Source organism: Gallus gallus, chromosome 10 (assembly GCF_016699485.2).
Source record: "Gallus gallus isolate bGalGal1 chromosome 10, bGalGal1.mat.broiler.GRCg7b, whole genome shotgun sequence".
Taxonomy (NCBI): domain Eukaryota; kingdom Metazoa; phylum Chordata; class Aves; order Galliformes; family Phasianidae; genus Gallus; species Gallus gallus.
This window is the reverse complement of record NC_052541.1, coordinates 10,878,190-10,898,839: the sequence shown is the minus strand read 5'-3', so window position 1 is coordinate 10,898,839 and position 20,650 is coordinate 10,878,190. Positions and strand designations below refer to the sequence as shown.

General features: G+C 40.7%; 2 protein-coding genes across 9 annotated transcripts in view; one reads left to right on the top strand and one right to left on the bottom strand.

Annotated features, from left to right (window-relative positions):
* Positions 1-1,525: 1,525 nt before the first annotated feature.
* Positions 1,526-20,650, bottom strand: part of GABPB1 (GA binding protein transcription factor beta subunit 1) — a 19,546-nt gene continuing 421 nt past the window's right edge. For 2 of the 6 annotated variants that reach the window (NM_001012622.2, XM_046899044.1), the window contains exons 2-9: positions 15,051-15,158; positions 13,970-14,137; positions 13,320-13,514; positions 12,133-12,244; positions 11,646-11,759; positions 9,015-9,200; positions 8,122-8,237; positions 1,526-3,321 (exon numbers count right to left, since the gene is read on the bottom strand). In NM_001012622.2, the coding sequence (NP_001012640.2) occupies positions 3,169-3,321; positions 8,122-8,237; positions 9,015-9,200; positions 11,646-11,759; positions 12,133-12,244; positions 13,320-13,514; positions 13,970-14,137; positions 15,051-15,158 (1,152 nt within the window). In that variant the 3' untranslated portion in view covers positions 1,526-3,168. Of the gene's footprint in view, positions 3,322-7,033; positions 8,238-9,014; positions 9,201-11,645; positions 11,760-12,132; positions 12,245-13,319; positions 13,515-13,969; positions 14,138-15,050; positions 15,159-15,478; positions 20,506-20,536; positions 20,589-20,650 lie in introns of those variants that run through there. The other 4 variants (XM_046899046.1, XM_046899047.1, XM_046899045.1 and 1 more) reach the window with 4 other exon arrangements.
* USP8 (ubiquitin specific peptidase 8) overlaps positions 20,364-20,650 on the top strand; it is a 25,520-nt gene continuing 25,233 nt past the window's right edge. For all 3 annotated transcript variants that reach the window (XM_040706761.2, XM_040706757.2, XM_046899131.1), the window contains exon 1: positions 20,364-20,563. The gene's annotated coding sequence lies outside the window, so the exon portion shown is untranslated. The remainder of the gene's footprint in view (positions 20,564-20,650) is intronic.

Sequence of the window (20,650 nt, the reverse complement as noted above, 5' to 3'; positions counted from 1 at the left end):
ATCTTTGACACTTCGATGTGGAGCACTAACCATCTTCAGCAGAAGCAACTGACTTGCTCTACACTGATACCAGGCAGTCCTGGGAAAAGAGAGAAGCAGCACTTAAACATCTTAATAGCCTAAACAACTGACCTCTAGAAAGAGAAATGATTACATAGGATAACGTACTCTTATTTTTGCTATTCCCTAGGCTCCTGCTTGTGGCTGGCCACTGCTGGGGACAAGGTGCCAGCTGGGCAGACCCTCAGTCTGATACATCACAGCAGATCCCCGTTCTTGTCATGTGGAAAGGAACCAGCTCTCAGAGCAGCTCAATTCAGCCTGAAAGCCTGAAGCTTCCATGATTCTAAAAAGCTGTTACCTCTTCCTGCCGTGTACTTTCTGCAGAACAGTGTAAAGCCTTTCCGAGTTCATGCTGCGATTAGATATTGGAGAAAAAGCTGTTTCACAGATAAAAAGATGCTGAGACACACATCAGATTAATATACTGAAATAAAAAAAAAAAAAGATAAAGGCACTGAAAGAAGTGCAAGAAGAGCACACAGAAACATACCATATGCATCATCACTTGTTTTATCTCTCATTCCTCAGGAAATATTGGGAAAAAAATTTAACAAGACACTCCCAATAGTTCACATGGATTTCGGAACCTCTCCTGCCTGTACTGTAACTGCTTTCATAACTGGGAACAAAGGCGGTGGGAAGGGGCTGGCAGGACCAAGTCAAAAGAGCCCAGTGATCAAAAACCGTGACTGCAGGTCAGTATGAGTAACAAATCCATTATTCTCCACAGGAAGCAAGTCTGATCAAAGAAAGCTGCCAGCTAATTACAATTATGATTTCAATTTGGAACAGCAAATAAGGACCAATACTTTTAACAGTGTTTTCAGAGCCGAACTACACAATAAACACTCCATGTGACACATATCCTATGTCTTTTGCTCAAGCTGACAGGTTGGCTTTTCATTCAGCACGGAAGAGAATAAACAGGTCCTGTTTGGAACCAGAATAAGATAGGTGATAATGGATTACAGGTAGGGTAAATATTGCTGGAGATAAACCTGGTTTTGTTTTAGCTACGCTGCACCTGGAAGGATTTTGTCACAGACCACGAGGAATGGAATATTTGCCCACAGGAAGCAAAACGAATAGAAAAGGTTCTTTTCATTGTTTGCTGCAAAGGTCAGCGCTGTCAAAACCGTGGGAAATTCTCCATGTGGACGCGAACATTACCACTATCACCACTCAGGCTGATGCTGCAATTCTTATCATTATTAAGAGTTCGGAGAGATTAAACTGTAGTTAAGTTTGTGGGATGTGAGGACACAAACATCATTTTCATCACGGAATAGTTCAGTTGGAGCAACGCCTAAGCAGCACTTTTACATCGATTAACGTGTTCCTGCATTCGCCAGCGACTAAGTTAGCGTTTGAGAAACCCCTACAATACAATGATTTCCAGTCAGTCTCGATCTTCCAGCACACATACAAAACAACAGAAATAGAATTGATTCCCCACTACATATATGTGGAAAAGATATTTAATTGTAAAATAGAAAAAGTAGGCCAGAGTACAGTTTTAAGGGTAATCGTCCTGTATACAGTATAGGTAAACTAGACTTTTTGCTTAACTTTATATAAACAATTCCATAAAAGCAGTGGAACATGGAACAACAAAGCAAAGCACAAAGAGTTTTATCTTACAAAAAAAAGGAACCTGCACAGTAGTTTAAAATTTAATGTAACACAGCACTGAACAATCTTAAGGCAGCTCAGTCTAAGCACAGGACCAGAAGCCAGGAACTCCTGAGATCTCTTCCCAGGTCTACCACAGATTCTTGTGGTCTTGGACCAATTGTTTAATACTCCCTGTGTTGCGCTTATACCAGTTATAAAACTGAGACAATAACACTCACTCACCTGCCTCAGGCAGTACAGTAAGGGTTCTTTAAAAGATTTTACGATGCTCTGAAGATGTAATGTGCTATATAAATCCTAAGCGTAACATATCACTGCACAGACACACACAAACACAGTATCACAGTGAAGAACAATGATGCCGGCTAAGAGCAGCATCACTAAAACATAAAAAATTACTTCTCCAATTGCATAATTAAAATGCAAAAGTCTGTTTAGAAAAAAAGCATCACTGAAATGATTTCAAGGCTATTGGGGAAAACAGACCAGTAAGAATACTCTAAAATAACTAGTTGTGTTCCAGTGGAGACATTCTTTTCTATTGATTTCTGAACTTTAAAACGTTTGTCTCTGAAAACTGCAAGACACACCAAGTGAAGTTGCAGTGCCTCCACCATTCAACTTTAAATCATCTCCTGTGAAAATTAAGATTTTGGTTTTGTTTTTTTAATTACAGAGTACATTCCTCAAGAAACATATCTTCCACAATAAAACCAGCTGCTAGCTTACTTCCAATGACCTATAGGCTAAGCGTTGTTCTCATAATTTGCCCTCCTCTTTGCTGAAAAATACCTATGCAAGTTGTATGTGTAGAAATTATAAAAACATGCAGCATATGTACAAACCAAAGAGTTTAAAAAATATTAGCTTCATATACATGTAAATCTACTTGGATATATCTGAAATTAAATATAAAAATTTCACCGCCTAAAAAAAAAAAACCAAACCAACCAACCAACCCAAAAAATGGTTTTCAGAGAATCTGAGACAACTACTTAAAGCTGTACAAAGATTTCCACCTGGAAATGTCTTATTCAGAGAAGTTGTTACCATGTAGAAATAACTGTCAATTCCTTTTGTCACGTAATTCATTTTCAAGTTGTCAGATGAATCAACATCACCCTTAAAACTGTTCTGTTTTTCAGAAGTTAGATTCATATTAAAATCAAAAATTTCACAAAAACATTGGCTTCGTGTTTCTGGATCCCTTCAAAAAGATTTATGAACTCATTTTGAAACTGTAAAAAAAACAACTATTTACAGTATTTCATTTTAAATACTTTTCACAATTTCTAAATTCAGAGTTTTTATGTTACAAGAAATTCATCAGAGCTCACGGCTTAAGTCCAGTTATCGACTTGTAGCATCTTCTCTACCATGTAATCCTGTGTCTGCACCTATACAGAGAACAGTTCAAGATTGTACTGCAGGTTTTCGAAAGTAACAGGCTATGCAGTATGTTCTTTTTTATTAAACAGCTTCTTTATTAGTCTGGAGGCGGTTCATTGCCTCTAACTTCTGCCGATAGGCCTCTGCTTCTTGCTCCTTCTTCAGAAGCTGCTGACGGTATTTTTGTGCTTCTCTGTTTGCCTCATCCAGCTGCTTCTGAAGGGTTTCTCTTTCCTATTAGAAACAGAACCGGCAACATTTTGTCAAATACGCATCAAATGCAGGTTAAAATGGCAAATACTTGTTCTTTACATGCAGCTCAAGGGTTAGGGCATCATGTAGAAATTGTCTGGTTCTTACCGGGGCAAATCTATACTAATGCTGCTGAGTAAATTAGACAGGAATCACGATATCAGACAACTCCCCTCAATAAGGTCTGAAGTCTAAACAAGGCAAAGCCAAATCTCTTTCACTGCAAAGACACCAAGCCAGCCTTCACACAAAAACGATGAAGTACAAAAGTGGATGGACAGTGATAACAATCAAACATTATTAACGTTTTCCCAACACTCAATTCTCCGTGACTTTTTTTTTTTAGCTAACTTCTAATAGGATTGGAATTCAATCCAATATGATTGCCTCTTTCTGTTAGGCATTCTGTTCTGCATAGGTTTTTCTCATCAGATAGTTAGAAAAGCTGTTCCCTAACAGCAGTGTGCACCAGAAAGCGATAGCTGCTCACTAATTGGAAATTAAGACCTGGTTTCTAAATGAAGTGATTTGAAGTGACTGATACCACACTATCCAGAGGTACAACAGCAACTCCAAGGACACTGCACTGTTACGAACTGAGAGGCATTTAGCCAGATAAGCTTTTTCAACACAAAAGGAGTAACTTACTTGAGGATAGCTTTAAAGTAGTTTCCAAACAAAACACAGAAAATACTGCTTCTTATAAAGCTGCCTTAGAAACCAAGGAGAATGTCTTTCTATCTCCTGTGACATAGATATTTTGTTTGATCCTGTATTGAGCCTAATTGAAAAAAGCTATTTGCTTGGAAAAATAGTTTTGTTTTGATCTTCAATCATATACTATTTCATTAAAGCACATTATGCTTTATGAGTAAGGTTGTATTTGATTTCCCTTCATTCTTTCTGCTACAGCTCTCAGTAGCCACAGTAGGAAGGCTGACAGAGAAGCAATCTCTTTCTCAAAAAAACAAAGCTGTCAAAAACTGAGACCAAGTGAAAGTAAGTTGCTTTTTCACCCTACATAGCATCGCATTCTCACTGAATACCTGAAATAGTTTCAGTTTTACCCCCCCACCACCCCCAGAACAGCATCTCTATTCTTCATGTCTTTGATGAACTCACGTATTTTCATGATCAGAGCCTGAAAACAGAAAATACTCTGCCTCCCTTCTACTTGCTACTGTTCTCAGTACTTGTCATAGCCACAATTAGCAGTCACATGCTGTGCTGAATGTGCTTAAATACAATAACACAGGTGATCTGATCACTGCTAGCAGCAGCATCTGTATAGCAAAAACAACAGGTGAAGGACAGATGTTATTAACAGGTTGATAAAGACTAGCTATAATTCAGAACAGATGAAACTGTAAATGAAATCTGATTTACGCGAGGTTTGCTTCACTGGGAGCATACACTAATAAAACGACAGCTCATCTGATCTTGTTGCTTATTTAAAATGAAGTTTAGTCTCCACCTCTGAAAATCAGGATTCTGCTTTTTTAAGCATTAGGAATGGACAACTCCTGTAGCAGCTGGGCTGACCTGTACCAAATAGTAAGGCAAAATTAATGGTAGAGCCCACATCTCACAAAGCATCTAAAATTCACCAGAGATGTTCCAACACCAGTCTGACCTGAACATATTGCTATTTCAATAATTTATTATGTAATTTAAGCAGAACCAATATGACTTACATAAAGCAGCCATGTAGGTATCAAGCTGGGGGCAAAGGAGTACACACAGCTCTCAGGAGAGAAGCCACAACAGGTATCCCACTAAAACTGGGAAGCAGGCCTTCCCTCTCAAGGGCACCGATATGCTCCCCTGAGCATTATCTGCCTCACAAATGTCACACAATTAAATGTCCTACTGTCAAGAAGCAAAGCTGCAGAAAAATGATGACTAGCAGCAGTTCACCTGCTAAGGTTGTGTGGTTTATTACAAAACCAAGGCTCTGCCACTGCTACGGAGCTCACACAAACTGCGAACACTTGGGTGTGGAGACCAAAACCCAGAATAAGTCTTCTGAGTGTTCTCCACTTAAGAGAGAAACAGAGCCAGGTACCCACAAGGAGTACAGCCACACTAAGCATGGTAGCATGCTAAGGGCAGGATAGAAAAAAGAAAAAATAAATAAATAATATCGGTGGCAGAGGCAAAACCAGTATCTTCCATGCATACTGGCAACTCACAGCATGTTGGCTAGCCCCAGAACTAAGAGGTGCAGCTCTTAAACAGATTATTCTTAATATAAATAGAATAAGCTGAGAAACTGGGGCCAAATGTACTAAATGAGCAGTGAAAGAAACCAGTACTTCTGGAAGAGCAATGTACACCTGCTGTGGACAGATGGGTGAAAATTAGTTCCTTAACTTTGACATCTGAAACTGGGGACTATAACTGGGCACCCAACTTCAGCAAATCCAGAAAGGGCTCTTAGGGTCCTCCTCAGAACATCCTAAGAAATGTCTGAATTCCCCGAAGTCCCTTACAACTATATAAAAATCAATTCAGGTAAGAAGTCAGAGAATTCTGAGTGCTCTTTAGGAATCTTCTGTTTTATGTGGGAATTTTCTTTACTACGTACAGCTTTCCTTAACAGTCTGCATATTGAAGAGAGGGGGCAGCTATAATTCAAAGACTTAAATAACAGATAATTAAAATAACCACACTAAGCAGGAAAAAGGAATATAAATTCATTAATACAACTCATTTACAATTATGACTTTTTTTAGTCTAATTGTCCTGAATGTTTCTAAAGCATGTCACCTTCCCAACATACAAAAAAAAAAAAGACAGTAAATTCAATAATGAAAATAAAATTCACTGTATGTTAATGAATTATGTGTGAAAATGAAAAACAGTATCTGCATGACAGGGATAAATTGCTGCTGCCATCACATAGTTCAGAGAGACTGCTATGCCTCTTGAAAATGAGCTGCAGTGGTTGAACTCAACAGACCCAAGTAAGCAAGTCAGAAATCATCACTATCGTTCAGTATACTTTTGCAGGAATGTTCGTCACCTCACCTGAGTGGGAGGGAGTTCAACTTAAAAGACTGTCAAACTACAATTAATTGTTCAGAAATTATAAATGTAAAACACTGGAGGAAGACAGCATTCTTTGCCTTGAATCAAGTCTTTGTAATGAAATAAGAGGAATGAATCACCAACAAGGCAAAGAAACTGATCTTCAATAATAGAGGTCTTCCACATCAAGTCTTTTTTTAATGGGGAAGAGTTCCACTCTCTCCAAATTCCAGTGTATACTTCCGTGTTAGCCTGTCAAGCAAACTGATTTGTTGTGCACACCTTTAACACCCCAGTTACCAAAGACAGGAAGCACCACACTTGTGGAGCACACCGAGGCTCCTGAAGTCAACTGGTGTCTACAAAGAGGCAGAGGTCTGCATGTGCATTCAGTTGTCCAATCGAGGATTAAATCAGTATTCAAAACGTGCACTTAGAAGTAACAGGTAAAGTCCATCATTTTAACCAACTACTTCCAAGATTCCAGAAACGTTTATAAAACATGTAATTGAAGCTGGAGACCTCTTAGAGAATTATTTCTATTCTTTTAGTAACTACCTTTGAGCAGGTCAATTTATTATTAATCAATCTGGATTTTTTTTCCTTTAGCTAATGATTATTAGTTACTAACTGTAATTTCCTGTAGGAATAATTCAAGCGGATGTTTAAAAACGTGAACAAAAGAAAAGTTTTTATTGTAATAATCATACATTTAAAAAAAAAATGCAGCAAGAAAATTTTAAGTGTTGTGATAATATGTAATGACCACAAAGCTGCAAAAGCCAAAGGTATTTGATATGACAACTCAGGGACAGAGAAATTCAGTGATGGAAAGTGGCAATTACTGCTATTAAACAAGGACAAGGCATAGTGCATACTGAACAATAAACAGTACTCAATTAGGCACAAAGTGTTATTCAATAATATGAACAGAAGTCAGAATACAACTTTTGATAAATGGAAGTATCATAGAGTTGACAAAATGAGAACTCACAGCCTAGTCAAGGCTGACAGCAGTTTCCTTACACTTCTGACCAAAACTAGTCAGCACAGTTAGAAGTAACAGAAGGATTGAGATGGTTGACTTATTTGGCTAAATATGGATTTAGAAAAAAATAAAGCTACAGCTTTAAACTGAAAAGCTTCATTTGTCATATATGAAAAGCTCTTTTAATATCGACTGGTCTTCTGTGCTGTATTTTCAAAAAACTTTATAATGCAGAGATGTGTAATTGTAACAGCTCCAGAATTGAGAAAAAAAAAAAGACAGAGATAAAAACTGACAAACACAGAATCTTACTGTTTCATATTTCCATTAACAGTTATCTTGAATGGAAAGGAAACATTGCTAAGACTGTGATCTCACAATCAGGACAAACACATGGTCATAAAAGACAGATGAGGGGACGCCATTCTCATTCACTGCTAGTGGAAAGAACTGAGTTATGTGATAACATTATCAGCATCTAGTTTTAAAAACTAGCTAGTGATCTTAGAGGGGAAAAAGCTAACAAAAACTTAAACAAATAACATTTGTATGTGCACAACCAGACGAAGCAAACAGCATGCCTATGTACTTTTTACAACTTTGTAACAGATAAATTCCAGTAACAGAGGAAACCAAACAAGTTATTGTATCACACTCTTAATTCTGCTTTAACACAGAAACTTAACTCTAAAACACCAGAAAGCCAACCACATATCCAGTGCTGAACACTCTGGTTAACATACATCATGTAATAGACTCCTTACTTCTATTTCTGCAGACTCCACACGATTTTCAACAATCTCAATGCACTGTCTCTTGACTGGTGGTTCTTCACTTATCACTGTTTCTTCAGCAATATCTGTTGCTGGAACTGTTAATACTAAAAACATTTATATATTTAAATGCACTTTTCTTCAAGCAATAGTTACACAAAATAAAACTCATACAGTAACAATTTTATAAACAGCAGCAAAATGCAGTCTTTCCCTTCAGAAAATGCAGGTCTACAAAATTGGTATTGCAGAGGCCAGTGCAGGGAAATTTATTAAAGCTTTAGCCATCTGTATAATGCTTTCTGATAAGCAGCTGTACTTATTCACCATGATGGTGGACCAAAACTTTTGTCTTTCAGTGTACAACTCTCCATGCTCCACACTGGGAATCTTCATGAATAAACCACAGAGGGAAGCATTTTTATCTAAATAGCACTGGCAGAGCATCTTGAAAAAAAACCACTGAAAAGACACACGTCACAGAACAGCACGTAGTGTACTAGAAGCTTCCACAAAGTACATGTGGTCCAAAAGGAAGAGACAATCTGCGTAATTCTGGTTTCACTGGTTCTGAGACTACTCCTCCAGAACATCAAACTTACTGAAGATGAAGCCAGTAGTTGTCACTTTTCCCTTAGATGCATCATTTCTCACCCATGTAGTTTAGTAATTCTTTTCCTCTCTCTCCTAATGCTGAGCCTCAGCAGACCTGTAGCAGCTCACCGAGCTGCCATAGCTTGCATGCCTGAGCCTTTTACAGTGCAAGAAATCAAAAAATATATCTGAATTGGTAGCAATACAACATTTTCCAAGCGACTTGCATTTAACAATTTATTACTGTAACTGAAATGGTTTCTGCTCAAAAGGCACAAGCTTCCACTCACCTTGCTGCCCATCTGGCATGGTCACGATTATTGGTTGCCCTATTCCACTGGTTGGAATCGAGTGCAGGTTACCAAGCTGAATGCCATCTGTAACTATAGTAATAACTTGCTGACCTCCAGAACTGACAACTTGCTGAATAGCACCATCCACAGATTCTGCAGTCACCACTTCTTCTGTTGCCACAACTATCAAAAGAAACACAAGGCATTAAGTCTATTTATAAATTAAGTTTCATTGTTTCAAATGCATTTTAGCCAAGAAAGAATTCTTCCATGTCTTTTCAAATTTGATCTTCCCCAATTTAATGCAATACTACACATTCTACATATTACGTAGTTAATGAAAAACTTTCACTAGGTGCATACAATGCACTCATGTTTTGCAATATGCATGCAATTTTGTCCTGTTTTACCTTGCTTATTATAATCAGTTTTTATTTAGACTGTTCCTAATAGATACACCCCACTCAAAACTGACTACTTAGGTTCTGGATTAGCATGGCAGTAAGAGGCTGAAAAGCACAACCATTCCTCAACAAGTACCTTGCCAAGTGTACCTCAGGACTCAGCCCTGACTTATGTGCCTATCACAATGGTCTTCAAGACAGTAACATGCTAAATTACCTCTACAGAGCCTTTCAGCTTTGTTTGTACTATACATGCTCTTCAACCTCAAACATGACTTTAATTACAATACAAAGCACAAAATACAACTAAATGAAAAGTTCTGCAGAGCAACACTTTCACACCTTAGAAGAAGAAGGATAACACTAAAAAAAATAAACATTGTACGTATACAACTTAATAGGTAAAAGTAAAAAATAAAATCCCAGCTCAGTTGAATACTCATGATTCAGTAACAAATATATAGTAGTGAACTCTCACTGCTCTTTTATGTTACGCGTATAAATCAAGTTAAGAGAATGACTGCATCCAGAACTACAGCATGCACTGTACACACTGTAACTGGGGCCCCACACTAGCACTCCTATTTTTTAAAACAAGGTACTGAGACAAAGAGCAAGATGACTGGTAGTGCAATCAAAGAATTTCAAACGCATAACTCCATAATTCATTTTCAATTTGTGAGGGTAAAAGCAAAGCCTTTGATTTAAATAACAGACATGAGAGGGCTTCCTATCTCCAGAGATCCAATTAAAACCCTATAGACCATGTTGTGATGCTCCAGATGAGAGAAGGTAGATAAAACTCTGAAGCTTTCATCTTTTAAATTATGATATAACATACTCAGAAGTCACTGTGTAATCCAAATGACTGCAGTCATTGCCTTCTGAAGATCATTATGTTCAGAGATCACTGCCCTATAGCCCTGCTTACATATTCACAGAGTGTTTATTCAGTAAATCAAAACAGTAAGTCCTGCATGAATAAGTGGTATTGTATTGAACTTGATTTGGCTTCCAAGTAAGGATGCAGCAGTAAGAGAGACTACTGTGAAAAAAAAACTATCCAAGCTGCAAGTGCCAGTACTAGCTGCTGGGGTAAACAGCCCTGATCTTTCAGCTTCAGAATCAACACTGCGCTTTCAGTTACAGAAGGAAACGTGATTAGGACTTCTGTAGGAGACTTTGGAATAAAAACCTTCAAGACTTTGTCTGAAAAGTAGTTATTGATCTAAAAGAAAAATAATCCCATAAATACGGTCCTAATTCTTTCCTTGCTCTCTTTCTATATCAACATGTCCAGAATCACTAATCGATACACTTTCATGTGATGAAAAATACTGGCATGACCTCCAGTGCACGCAGCCAGAAACATATGCCTCATCTTAACACCAAACACACATGTTAAACCAGACATTTCTCTGAATTTTCTTTCCATCTCAGAGGTCTGTATATAATGAGCCATTTATTAGCATGTAACATCCATCTCCTCACGTACTTCATGAGTAGAAGTTAAAACAAGCACTTTAATCAGCTCCAGTCAGAAGCATTTTTCTTTCTTTGATTTTACAAAAACGATGTGTTTTTAAGCCACAAGGAACAAGAGGAAGAGATCACAGTAAAGTTAACCTGAAAAGGGGAGGTAAATCTAGAAAGAAGCAGCACAAGAGGCAGAGCCTAAGTGCTTCGTCCAAACATATACGATCTCATATAAAGGAGGCTAAATAAAAGGCTAAATGAAAGCCAAGCAAGAATTCTCTCAGCTAAATTTTTTTCATGTTAAGGTCACTAAATATTCTTGTGCCTATCAGAGGAAATGTTAAGAGAAGTGCTGATTAAGTACACAGAAAGAACATCAGGGGCTATCTCCCATAACTTAACAGAAAAAAGCATTCACAGAAAACATTCTCACACCAAATGCAATTAGACTGTTGCATTCACAAAGACACGAATTAAGTCTCTTGAATTACGCTTGCTTTCAGCAAGAATGAACACTGCTAACATGAGGCCCACAAACACCCAACATGGCCACTATTATTTCACCAAGAAATAATTGTTCGCATGTATCTACCAACCTTTCAAGTGAAAGAAAAGGAAAGCTTTTGTTCACATTGAAAAAAGAAATGAGATTGTATTCTCATTTCTGCGTGAACTGTATCTCAAAAGACACTGGTTATTTACTTCAGTTTAATTTATTAAATGAAGTTAAATTACATGGCTTTCTAACCTGGTGTTTCTGAAGAATTAGACAGTGGGGCTGATGCTTCTGCTAAAGCTGCTAATGTGGCTAATACTGACGTCGATGAATTTCCAAACTGCACAGCAGACACTCCTGTCTCATCTAATAGGAAGAAAACAAAAGTTAGCTGATAATTTGTTTTAACAATCCATGAAGTCCCTTTTATATTTTTATTGTACTGAAGTTAGTACTACACACTGTTCTTAGTAACATTCTAAGCCAAAGTACTATTGTGTAAGCAAGTTTCTCAAGCAAATACAACTTCTGATAATTTACTGTATGAAGGCTTGTTTTCAGTACTAAGATGTTTAAAAACACATAAGAAATACTGAAGAAGAATACGTAAGTACTCTATTTGTACCACTACTGTTCCTCAAGTCTTTTCACTAAATGTAAAATCCTTCCACTAAACACAGCTATCCTGTAGGCAGCTAAATACCCATTCCACTTGATGTATTTCCAGTAGATACCAGACCTGTTAAGTTCACCACCCCTCCAGGTCCAATGATGAATTGTGGCGTTGCTGCATGTATTGTCACAGTATCTGGACTCTCCGGATTCGTATTGATTTGGTTCTGCATTGCAATCTAGGAGACAAGAGTAATAACATCATTCCAGCTGTGGACATAAGTTATTTACCTTGCAACAACTAGAATTACTGTGCATGCCACTCATGCAGGGAGGATCTCCCTAGCTATACTCATGCAATATACATGCAGAGTCACACCTTTTACTCTGTTAAGTGAATGAGAAAATTTTTTCTGTCTTAAAGCTGAAGTATGTTGAAGGGAGAGAAAATAACAGCACGCTGCCATCTCTCCTTTTCATTTATCATACACACGGAGGACCATGTAAAGACAAAGGCTTTCTGAAGATGCACAGGGTCAATATCTAAAACAGAGGCCAGAAGAACTAAGACTACAGCAGTACAATATGCCACCAAAAAAAAAAACAAAAACCCAAAGCTCAACAGCTTCACATTGCCAGCAATTGCAGGTGGCAAATCTTCTTTCTGTGTTTCTTTGAATTATTTTGGCTTTTATTCATTACGTGCCTTTTGCAACAAAGAGTAGGCTGAAGGGACAGACCAGAAGCATATGTACACAGTTCAAAATGTAGAGGAACAATAGATTTATACAGTGGCTTAATAATATCCTGCTTTGCTTTTCTAGTATTTTCTCAATAATTTAGCACTTAATTTATTTTTATGAGCAGTACTGAAAAGTTACAGCTCATATTTCCAGGCAGTTACCTATCACAATCCTAATCCCAATCACTTTGCCAGCAGTTCAATCCCAGTTTTCCTAATCCAAGAAAAATTGCAAACTCCTCTCTTCTCCTCTCATTTCCAGTTCCACCAGGAAATGTTTTAATCTATACATGAAACTAACTAAACAATAAGGTACAGTGAAACCTTCCTGCTATGGCAACGCGTTAAATTTTTCACCTGTGAAGACACCACATGCAAAGAAAGTGAAGAAAACTTCTTGACTTTACAGGTGGTTTATTAACTATAATCTCATTTCCAACTAAAAACTAGACTGAAGTCCAGCATTATTAGTTAATATAATCAATACATGCTTGGTATAAAAGCTCAGCTGATCACATATCTAAACAAGTACTTTGCTCTAAGTTCCTTCAGCATCATGAAACAAAAGTTACCTGTAATATTTCTGCAAGGTCTTCATTTCCATTGTCTATTGCAATGTCCAATGCAGTTTTGCAAAATTTACTCTGAGCGTGAACATCTGCTCCATACTTTATTAAGAGTTCTACAACTTCTTGGTGGTTATGTTCAGTAGCCCAGTGAAGTGCAGTCATCTTGAGCATGTCCTTAGCATTGACATCAGCACCATGCTACAAACAAAAACATTGCATGAACCGTATCTTTAGAAGTCTATGAACTAAATAACACCGCTCGTGGGATGAAGCCCAAAACCATCTCTCTGGTAGTAATGTTCTGTTACCTTACTCTAACAGATTGAAGTCCTTTTTAGAAATCTAAGTACCACAAATTATTTAACTCAAAAGATCCCTAAAATATAACATCTCTTGGTTCTAAAAGCTTTTACTTACTCAAAGCCAAATTAGGAAGGGGTCTTATTTTGGAACAGCAATAAATAGCGTACCTGATATCATGCTGATTGTAATACCAAAATAAAACCCAATTGAGTAGAAAAACAAAGCAATACATACAGTATAACTATTCACATCATTTAGATATTAGTTTCATGACTAAAAGAAAATTGTACATATTTTATCATAAGCCATTGTAAAATCCCCATCTCAGTCCTTGCTTCAGCAGTCTTTACCTTAAGTAAGACTTCTACTATGCTGGCATGGCCTTCTGAAGCTGCCATATGTAACGGCGTTCTGTCCACTTTTGTTCTGGCATCCCGACTTACACCTGCTCGCAGCAGCACCTCTGTCGTTGAGTAGTGTCCGTACTGTGCTGCCAGATGAAGTGGAGATGTTCCCAACTATAATTTAATGAAAAAAAAAAAAAGTAGACCTTGAACAGATGCCAGCATGAAGAACTTTTTCTGGAGCTAACTAACTCAAGTGTTAGGCCACCACTTCTAATTATTTTCCTTTCCCAACATCAAGAAAGGAAGCTGCTGTGATTTTCACAGAGTATAAAGAGGAAAAAAAAAAAGTTTAAGATAGTTTTCAATAATCAGAATACACTAAAAACAAACTGAAAGCAACTTTTTGAGGTACGTGATGGACTTTTTCCCTGTTTTTTTCAGCTGTGATGTTTCAAGAGACCTAACCCCATTTTTAGTGCTGGTCAACATATCATACCACACCAAGCCAACACTGGGAGGGACTTCTGGAAGTCATTTAACTCCAATCTCCTGTTCAAAACAGGCTCAACTTTACAGTTTGGTGACTAAATAAATAAAGGCTTCTAAGGGGTTGCAAATACCCTAAAATGTTAAGTACCTGACTTAGTCTCTCTACACAATCTACTCAAAGCATACGCACCTCCAAAACACAACTCAGAGCATGTGCACAAGGTGGCTGGGACTGCTCTCTTAATTCAGGACTCTTACTGCACTAAATGCATAAACACATTAACTAGGAGGATGATTGCTGCTTTCTCCCGTTAGCCATTCTGAAGCTCACCTTAATATGCATCAGAAGGAATCCATTCACAGACTGTTACAAATATTAGTAGGAGGTTAAATCACAGGAAGAAAAGAAATTTAACTTTGAATTAGACATCAGATGATGTGACTGCAAAATTTCCAAAAGGAACTCCCAAGGCTGGCAGTATTAATGTTTAAATGATAATACATAATGTTTAAATGTAATCATCCGGCTGTTGGAGTTGTTTGGTGGGTGAGAAAAGTAAGAGAGCTGATCAAACACTGCAAAAGTTTCCATTACCCAATCTGTGGTAAAAGGTGCTCCATTGGCCATCAGAATGCGAACCTCATCATCTTGTCCCGCCCGTGCAGCTTCTAGAAGTTTCTTTCCCAAATCTACTAGTGACATCTAGTCAAGGACATAAAGGAATAGAAAGAAAAAAAATACATAACATTAGGAATATTTTAAGCACACAGGTATTGCTGTAGTTTTTAATGACTATTTCTTAATTATTCTGCAAGCCTAAGAACCTAAAACTGAAAAACTGGAATTTTAGACACTGACAAGAAGCTTTCTCGATTATAAGAAACAGATTAAAGTGACATCGGGGGGTGAAGATTTCAGGATTACAGTGTAACCGCAGCAGCTTCCTAGTTACAGCAAACTAAAGTTAAGAGACGTGTGTGTCTCCTTCAGTTTATAATACGAAGTGGTTCAGAAGCTCTCACCTGATACTGCAGCCTCCTGCTGCTTTGTCCAGCTTTCAGACGGTACTGTCAGAGCTGCCATGCCACATGTCCAAAGACATTACAATCACTTATCCAGAAATACCTGTATATATATTAGAAGTACCACTATGCAAAGGCATTCCGGTAAATACAAAACACAGCACCTTTCTGACATCTTGTCCATCACTATCACTTCATTTTGTTTACCCTGAAATAATGCCTGGATTCCTATCGAGGGCACAAAGCCATAGACGTGCTTCTGCACTATCTGCACCAGGCTGAAACGTCTGCCTGAAAACAAATGTTACTGCCTTCATCAGCTGCCTACAGTTACTGAAAAAATATTCAAGCAGTTTCTGAACCGCAGAAGGACTGAGACATGAGCTGGAAAACCTCTGCATCATCTTTAGGTCATCTTTTTTAACAACATTCAAGTGAAAGTCCTATGTAACACAGAGCATATAGAAGTATGCATTGACAAAAGACACCTACCTACGTTCTTATTGCACTGAAGACTTAAATCCACTCTATTTCATGCTTGCTATTAAATATGTTCAGTAATAAAATACAGTACTAAACCCTAAGTCATGCTACTAACAAAAATACCTAACTAAGTGTTTGGCCTGGTATCTATGTTTTCCACTGCCAGGATGGCAAAAACAGCACCACATTCAGCAGTTACTTTCCAGTCCCAAGCAAGAGTTAACCTGTGTGACTAACAGCTGTGAGGCCACGCTGCCTATTTCTTACGCAAACTAACAGTACACAGTTCAGAGAGAAATCCCTATAGGGTCATTTTTTAACGTCTTTCCTTAAACCTATGCTTCTGTCACAAAGCCAATGTGTTAAGAAAGTTCTCCGCACCTGGGTCAACTGGCAAAATCTGTGTGGTATGTTGCCCAATAAGCTGAAAGCTACTGATTTTAAAAGAAACTAGAAAGCAGGAAGGGTGGAAACATGCAAATGCAGAACCTCAATGTATCAGCAGAGCCACAAAGAGGAGCAGAAGTCGCTGCTGGCATCAGAGGCCCCTCCACCAAGATAACATCCCATCTGCGCCCGCACGCAGAATCCTGTCCAGTCAGACAAGGGAAGAGGAGCAGGAAGGTGGCAAGGACAGCACAAACACTGACAGTGGGCAGGAAGGCAAGGAGCATGGACAGATGCAGAGGAAGTGACAGCTGACTCTCCTCCAAGGAAAGAAAAAGCAAAAGAGAAACAGGAATAAGAGAAAAATCTACTGCTCCTGTTAGACAGGGATGCTGTGGGGTAACAGTATGAAACAACAGCACAGAAGGCATTTGTCAAGTGCAGCAGTGAAGTAAATGAGCACAGTCCTCCCTTTATCCAGCACCCTTCTTAGGAATGGGGGCTGCATTTCAGAAGGGAAAAGAACACAGACATGCACACATTTTCTGGTAATCTAATAACACGCTGAGGCTAGTTAGAGCTTAACCCAAAACATTGAAGTTAGGAACTAATTCAGAAACACAATTCCTTTTCCTTGTACTTAATTTTGCTTTTAAACATCGGAAGAAATAGTGAAGTTTAGGAATTACAGGTGGAGGCTGAAGGGACCCCTCCCTCAGGGCCCCCCCTGAGCCCAGCAGGCAGAGCACCCACGCAGCGCAGGGCTGGGCATGGAGGACAAGCCCCCGCCAGCACTTGGGCCTCACCCATTAACCAACACACTCTTTGGTCGCTATCAAGGGTTTGAATCTCAAACAAACACAAAACGTCACACAAGCTCCTGTATTTTTCAAGATACAGAGCTTTAACTTCAGTTACAAGGACACGAGCACATTTAGCAGTGAAGCCTCACATCTCGCAGGGTCCTTGGAAGCACGCGTGGGCCACCTGGTGGATGAGCTACGGAGCCAGCAGCTCTGCACTGCTGAACTCTGTACAAATCACCTCTATGCCAACACTGCACTACAACAGAGAATGCTGCTGCCTTTCCAACACCGCACTTGCACGTATTCAGACACTTCCTACCAACAAACAGGAGCATTCAGCCCAAAGCTGACTTCTACTCGGCAGACCCCCAGGGACCAGCACTGCAAGGGCAGCAAACCCTCACGTTAACACATCCCACCCTTTCCTCAGTGCTTTCTCACTGCTGGCACTGGCGCCTACCAAGAAGGATTTGCAGAATCTGAATTTCTTTTTGCCAGAAAAATCCTTCAGCTGCCCCCACCCCGAGATCATTTTGTGATACTGCAATAGCACAGCGACACTACCGAAAGCAAACTTCTCTATAGTGCATTAAAATACACTAAAAATCGGAACTTTCACATCTCAATATTAAACGGGTTCTGCGGTGCCATTAGCCAGGTGCCACCACGTTTTTGTACCCTGTCTTAGATTCAAGTTGTACGTTATCTGAACGGGAATGCCCTCTCAGAGGCACACGCAGCACCGCCTGCAGGTACAGCAGCAATCTGCAGGCGGAGGGAACGCTTTTTAGTTTGATTTAAAACACCACAGCATCTTTGGGCCTGGCACTCTCAGGAGACCACATCTGACCCTTCCTCCCCTTCCACCACTGCAGCAGCGCACCCACGTTTGTCAAAGCCAGCAGGCACAAAGCAGAGCTGCTGCAGAACAGCTGTGGACAGGGGGACTGCGCAGCTGCCAGCGCAACGCTACCAAGGCATGTTCCTACAGGAGCCGCAGGTGCGCCAGAACAGCACCAACTGCAGCGGTGTGAACTGAACGCGCGATAACGATCTGTAACCGTTTCCAAGAACCCCAGAACAAACGAAGTCCTAGAAGACACGAGGAAAGAGGTTCCCCTGCTTCAGTGACACACGGCAGGATTGCACGGGAAGCCAGCTCAAGACTCACAGCTGCGGCATCCACCCACATCCCAGAAAAGACCACCCTTTCAGCATGGCTTTTTTGAAATGGTAGGAAAAAAAAATACCCATACCACTTCCCCAGGCCCAGCCTTCAGAAATGCTGTTAGCACACAGATTGCAACATGGCACAGTATCCCACCAGATTGAAAACAGCAATTTCTAGTTAATTTACCACACCTGTCCCTACCACGGCAATACACTTCTTATGAGTACAGAGTATAAACCGTTAGTGCTAACTGTTAAATCCTTAATCAAGAACTCCATTTTGACCACTATTAGAGTTAAGAGGACTGAGGTGGGCTTTTTTTCCTTTACATCTGAGCGGAATACTTGAACTCTGAACAACTCTTCAAACACAACTTCTTGTTTCAATTATGGTTTTGTAACTCCTACGGGAACTGAAAGGCATGCACTAAACCTACACTCATCTCCTTACAGTGGCGTCTCTTCAGAGGGTCAGCAAGATTCTACCTCACATAATACCATCTAACAGTGGTTCTGGTGACCCGTGTGGGATAAACTCAAGTGGTTTTGTAGTAGTTCCTAACAGAATCATACCCTTCCAAATGCATTTTGGCAAAGACTCCACATGTCACAGCTCAAATCTCAATATAAATACCACAGGCTTAAAGCACCCACACTTATAATGAAAGTTACTCTGATATACTAACAGCAAACTGCTTTAATTCGGGCACCTCTGGCTTTTCTCTGGATTGCGCTGTGCTCAGAACCAAATTCTCACTCATTTACTTAAACAGCATTATCACTTTTATGTAGGACTATGTAAGCACCAGAGGAAAAAAGATCAGAGAGCAGATCAGGAAAGCTAACACTCAGCTGCACAGCTTATGGGCGAGGCAATCACACCTGCCTTTACACAGGTCTGTATTCCGTTAGGTTCATGTATTAACTGAAAGTAGCACCAATCATCACCATAACTCCACTAAATAGCATAAATAGTAGATAAGAAGCCTTGCCTTAAAGGCTCTTAAAAAAGGAGAGCGGGTTTGTCTGCAAATACAACATCTAAGAAGTAACATTATGCAACAAGGGCGAACCACTGGCGTACAGATCGGGTTGGCACTGCAGAGCTCTCACACAGGTTTGGCACTGAGGCACAGAAGGTGGCACGCAGCAGAGCCGACTGACACAAGGAATCCCAGGGTCTGTCGTGCAGCCTTGGAACAATACAACCAGAGAACCTCTCTCTGATTAAATGAAACTGGAAACATATCCTGGAAATGAGTCACCAGTCTCTTTAATTAAAGTAGCATTTTATTATGAGGTATTTCAACAATTTCTTGCACACAGGCTGAGAAAAGCCCCAGAAAACACTGCTTTCAGGAATGAACTTTGGTCAGGAGGAAGAATACCGCAGCGCACACCGGTTGTTAGATTCTGCCATGTGTGCTGAGCCCTATTCACTGCACGTTTGTGTCCTCACAGCAGATCTGTCTCATCCAAAGTGCTTCAGGCTCATCAGTGTTTTCAAAACTCACGGACAGCTCCACGACACTGCGCTACGGACCCCACAGGGTGCTGCAACCGATAGGAGTTACTAACTCTAAACGCGGAAGAACTCCTCTGGGGGATTTCAGCAACACCCTATGGGCCTCGTCAACACCAACTACCCTGACTGCAAGGAGGGAAAAGCGGCACCGCGACCCGAGCTGACACACCGCCTCCGTGTTTGCGCTCCCACTACAGATGTGATGAGGAACGCAAAGTGAGGGTGACAGACCGCGGGCAGCGCCGAGCAGAGCCGCTCCCCCCCGCCGGGGCCGCTTCCCCTCAGGGCGCGTTGGCGCCAAGCCGGGCCCGGCGGGGCCCCGCGCTGACAGAACCGCGCCCCGGCCCCACGCGAGGCCCCACGCGGCGCAGCGGGCCGGGCCGGGCCCCGCTCGGTTCTCCCGCGGGAGCGGCCCGGCCGCGAGCGCCCCGTTCTCGCTCCCGCCCTCCCGCCGCGCGGCGGCCCCCGACCCCGGCGCTGCCCCGGCCCCGCAGGCCGCGCCCGCCGCCCGCCCAGGCCTCCGCCGCGGCCCAGGCCCCGCCGCCACGGCCCGCGCCCCTCGCGCGGCGGGGTCCCCGGAAGGCCGGCCAGCGCGCCCGCTCTCCCCAACAGGAAATCCTGGCTGGGCTGGGCGCTGCGGAGGGAGCCGCGGCGCCGGGTTCCGGGGGAAGTGGAATTATTTTTTACCAGCGAAGAGATCAACTTCCACATCCGGTAACAGGGCCCTATACAAAGGCGCAGACTGACCTGGAAAAGCTTGGCCGGCCCGGGGGGGTGGGGGAGAGACGGGGCGCGGGGATG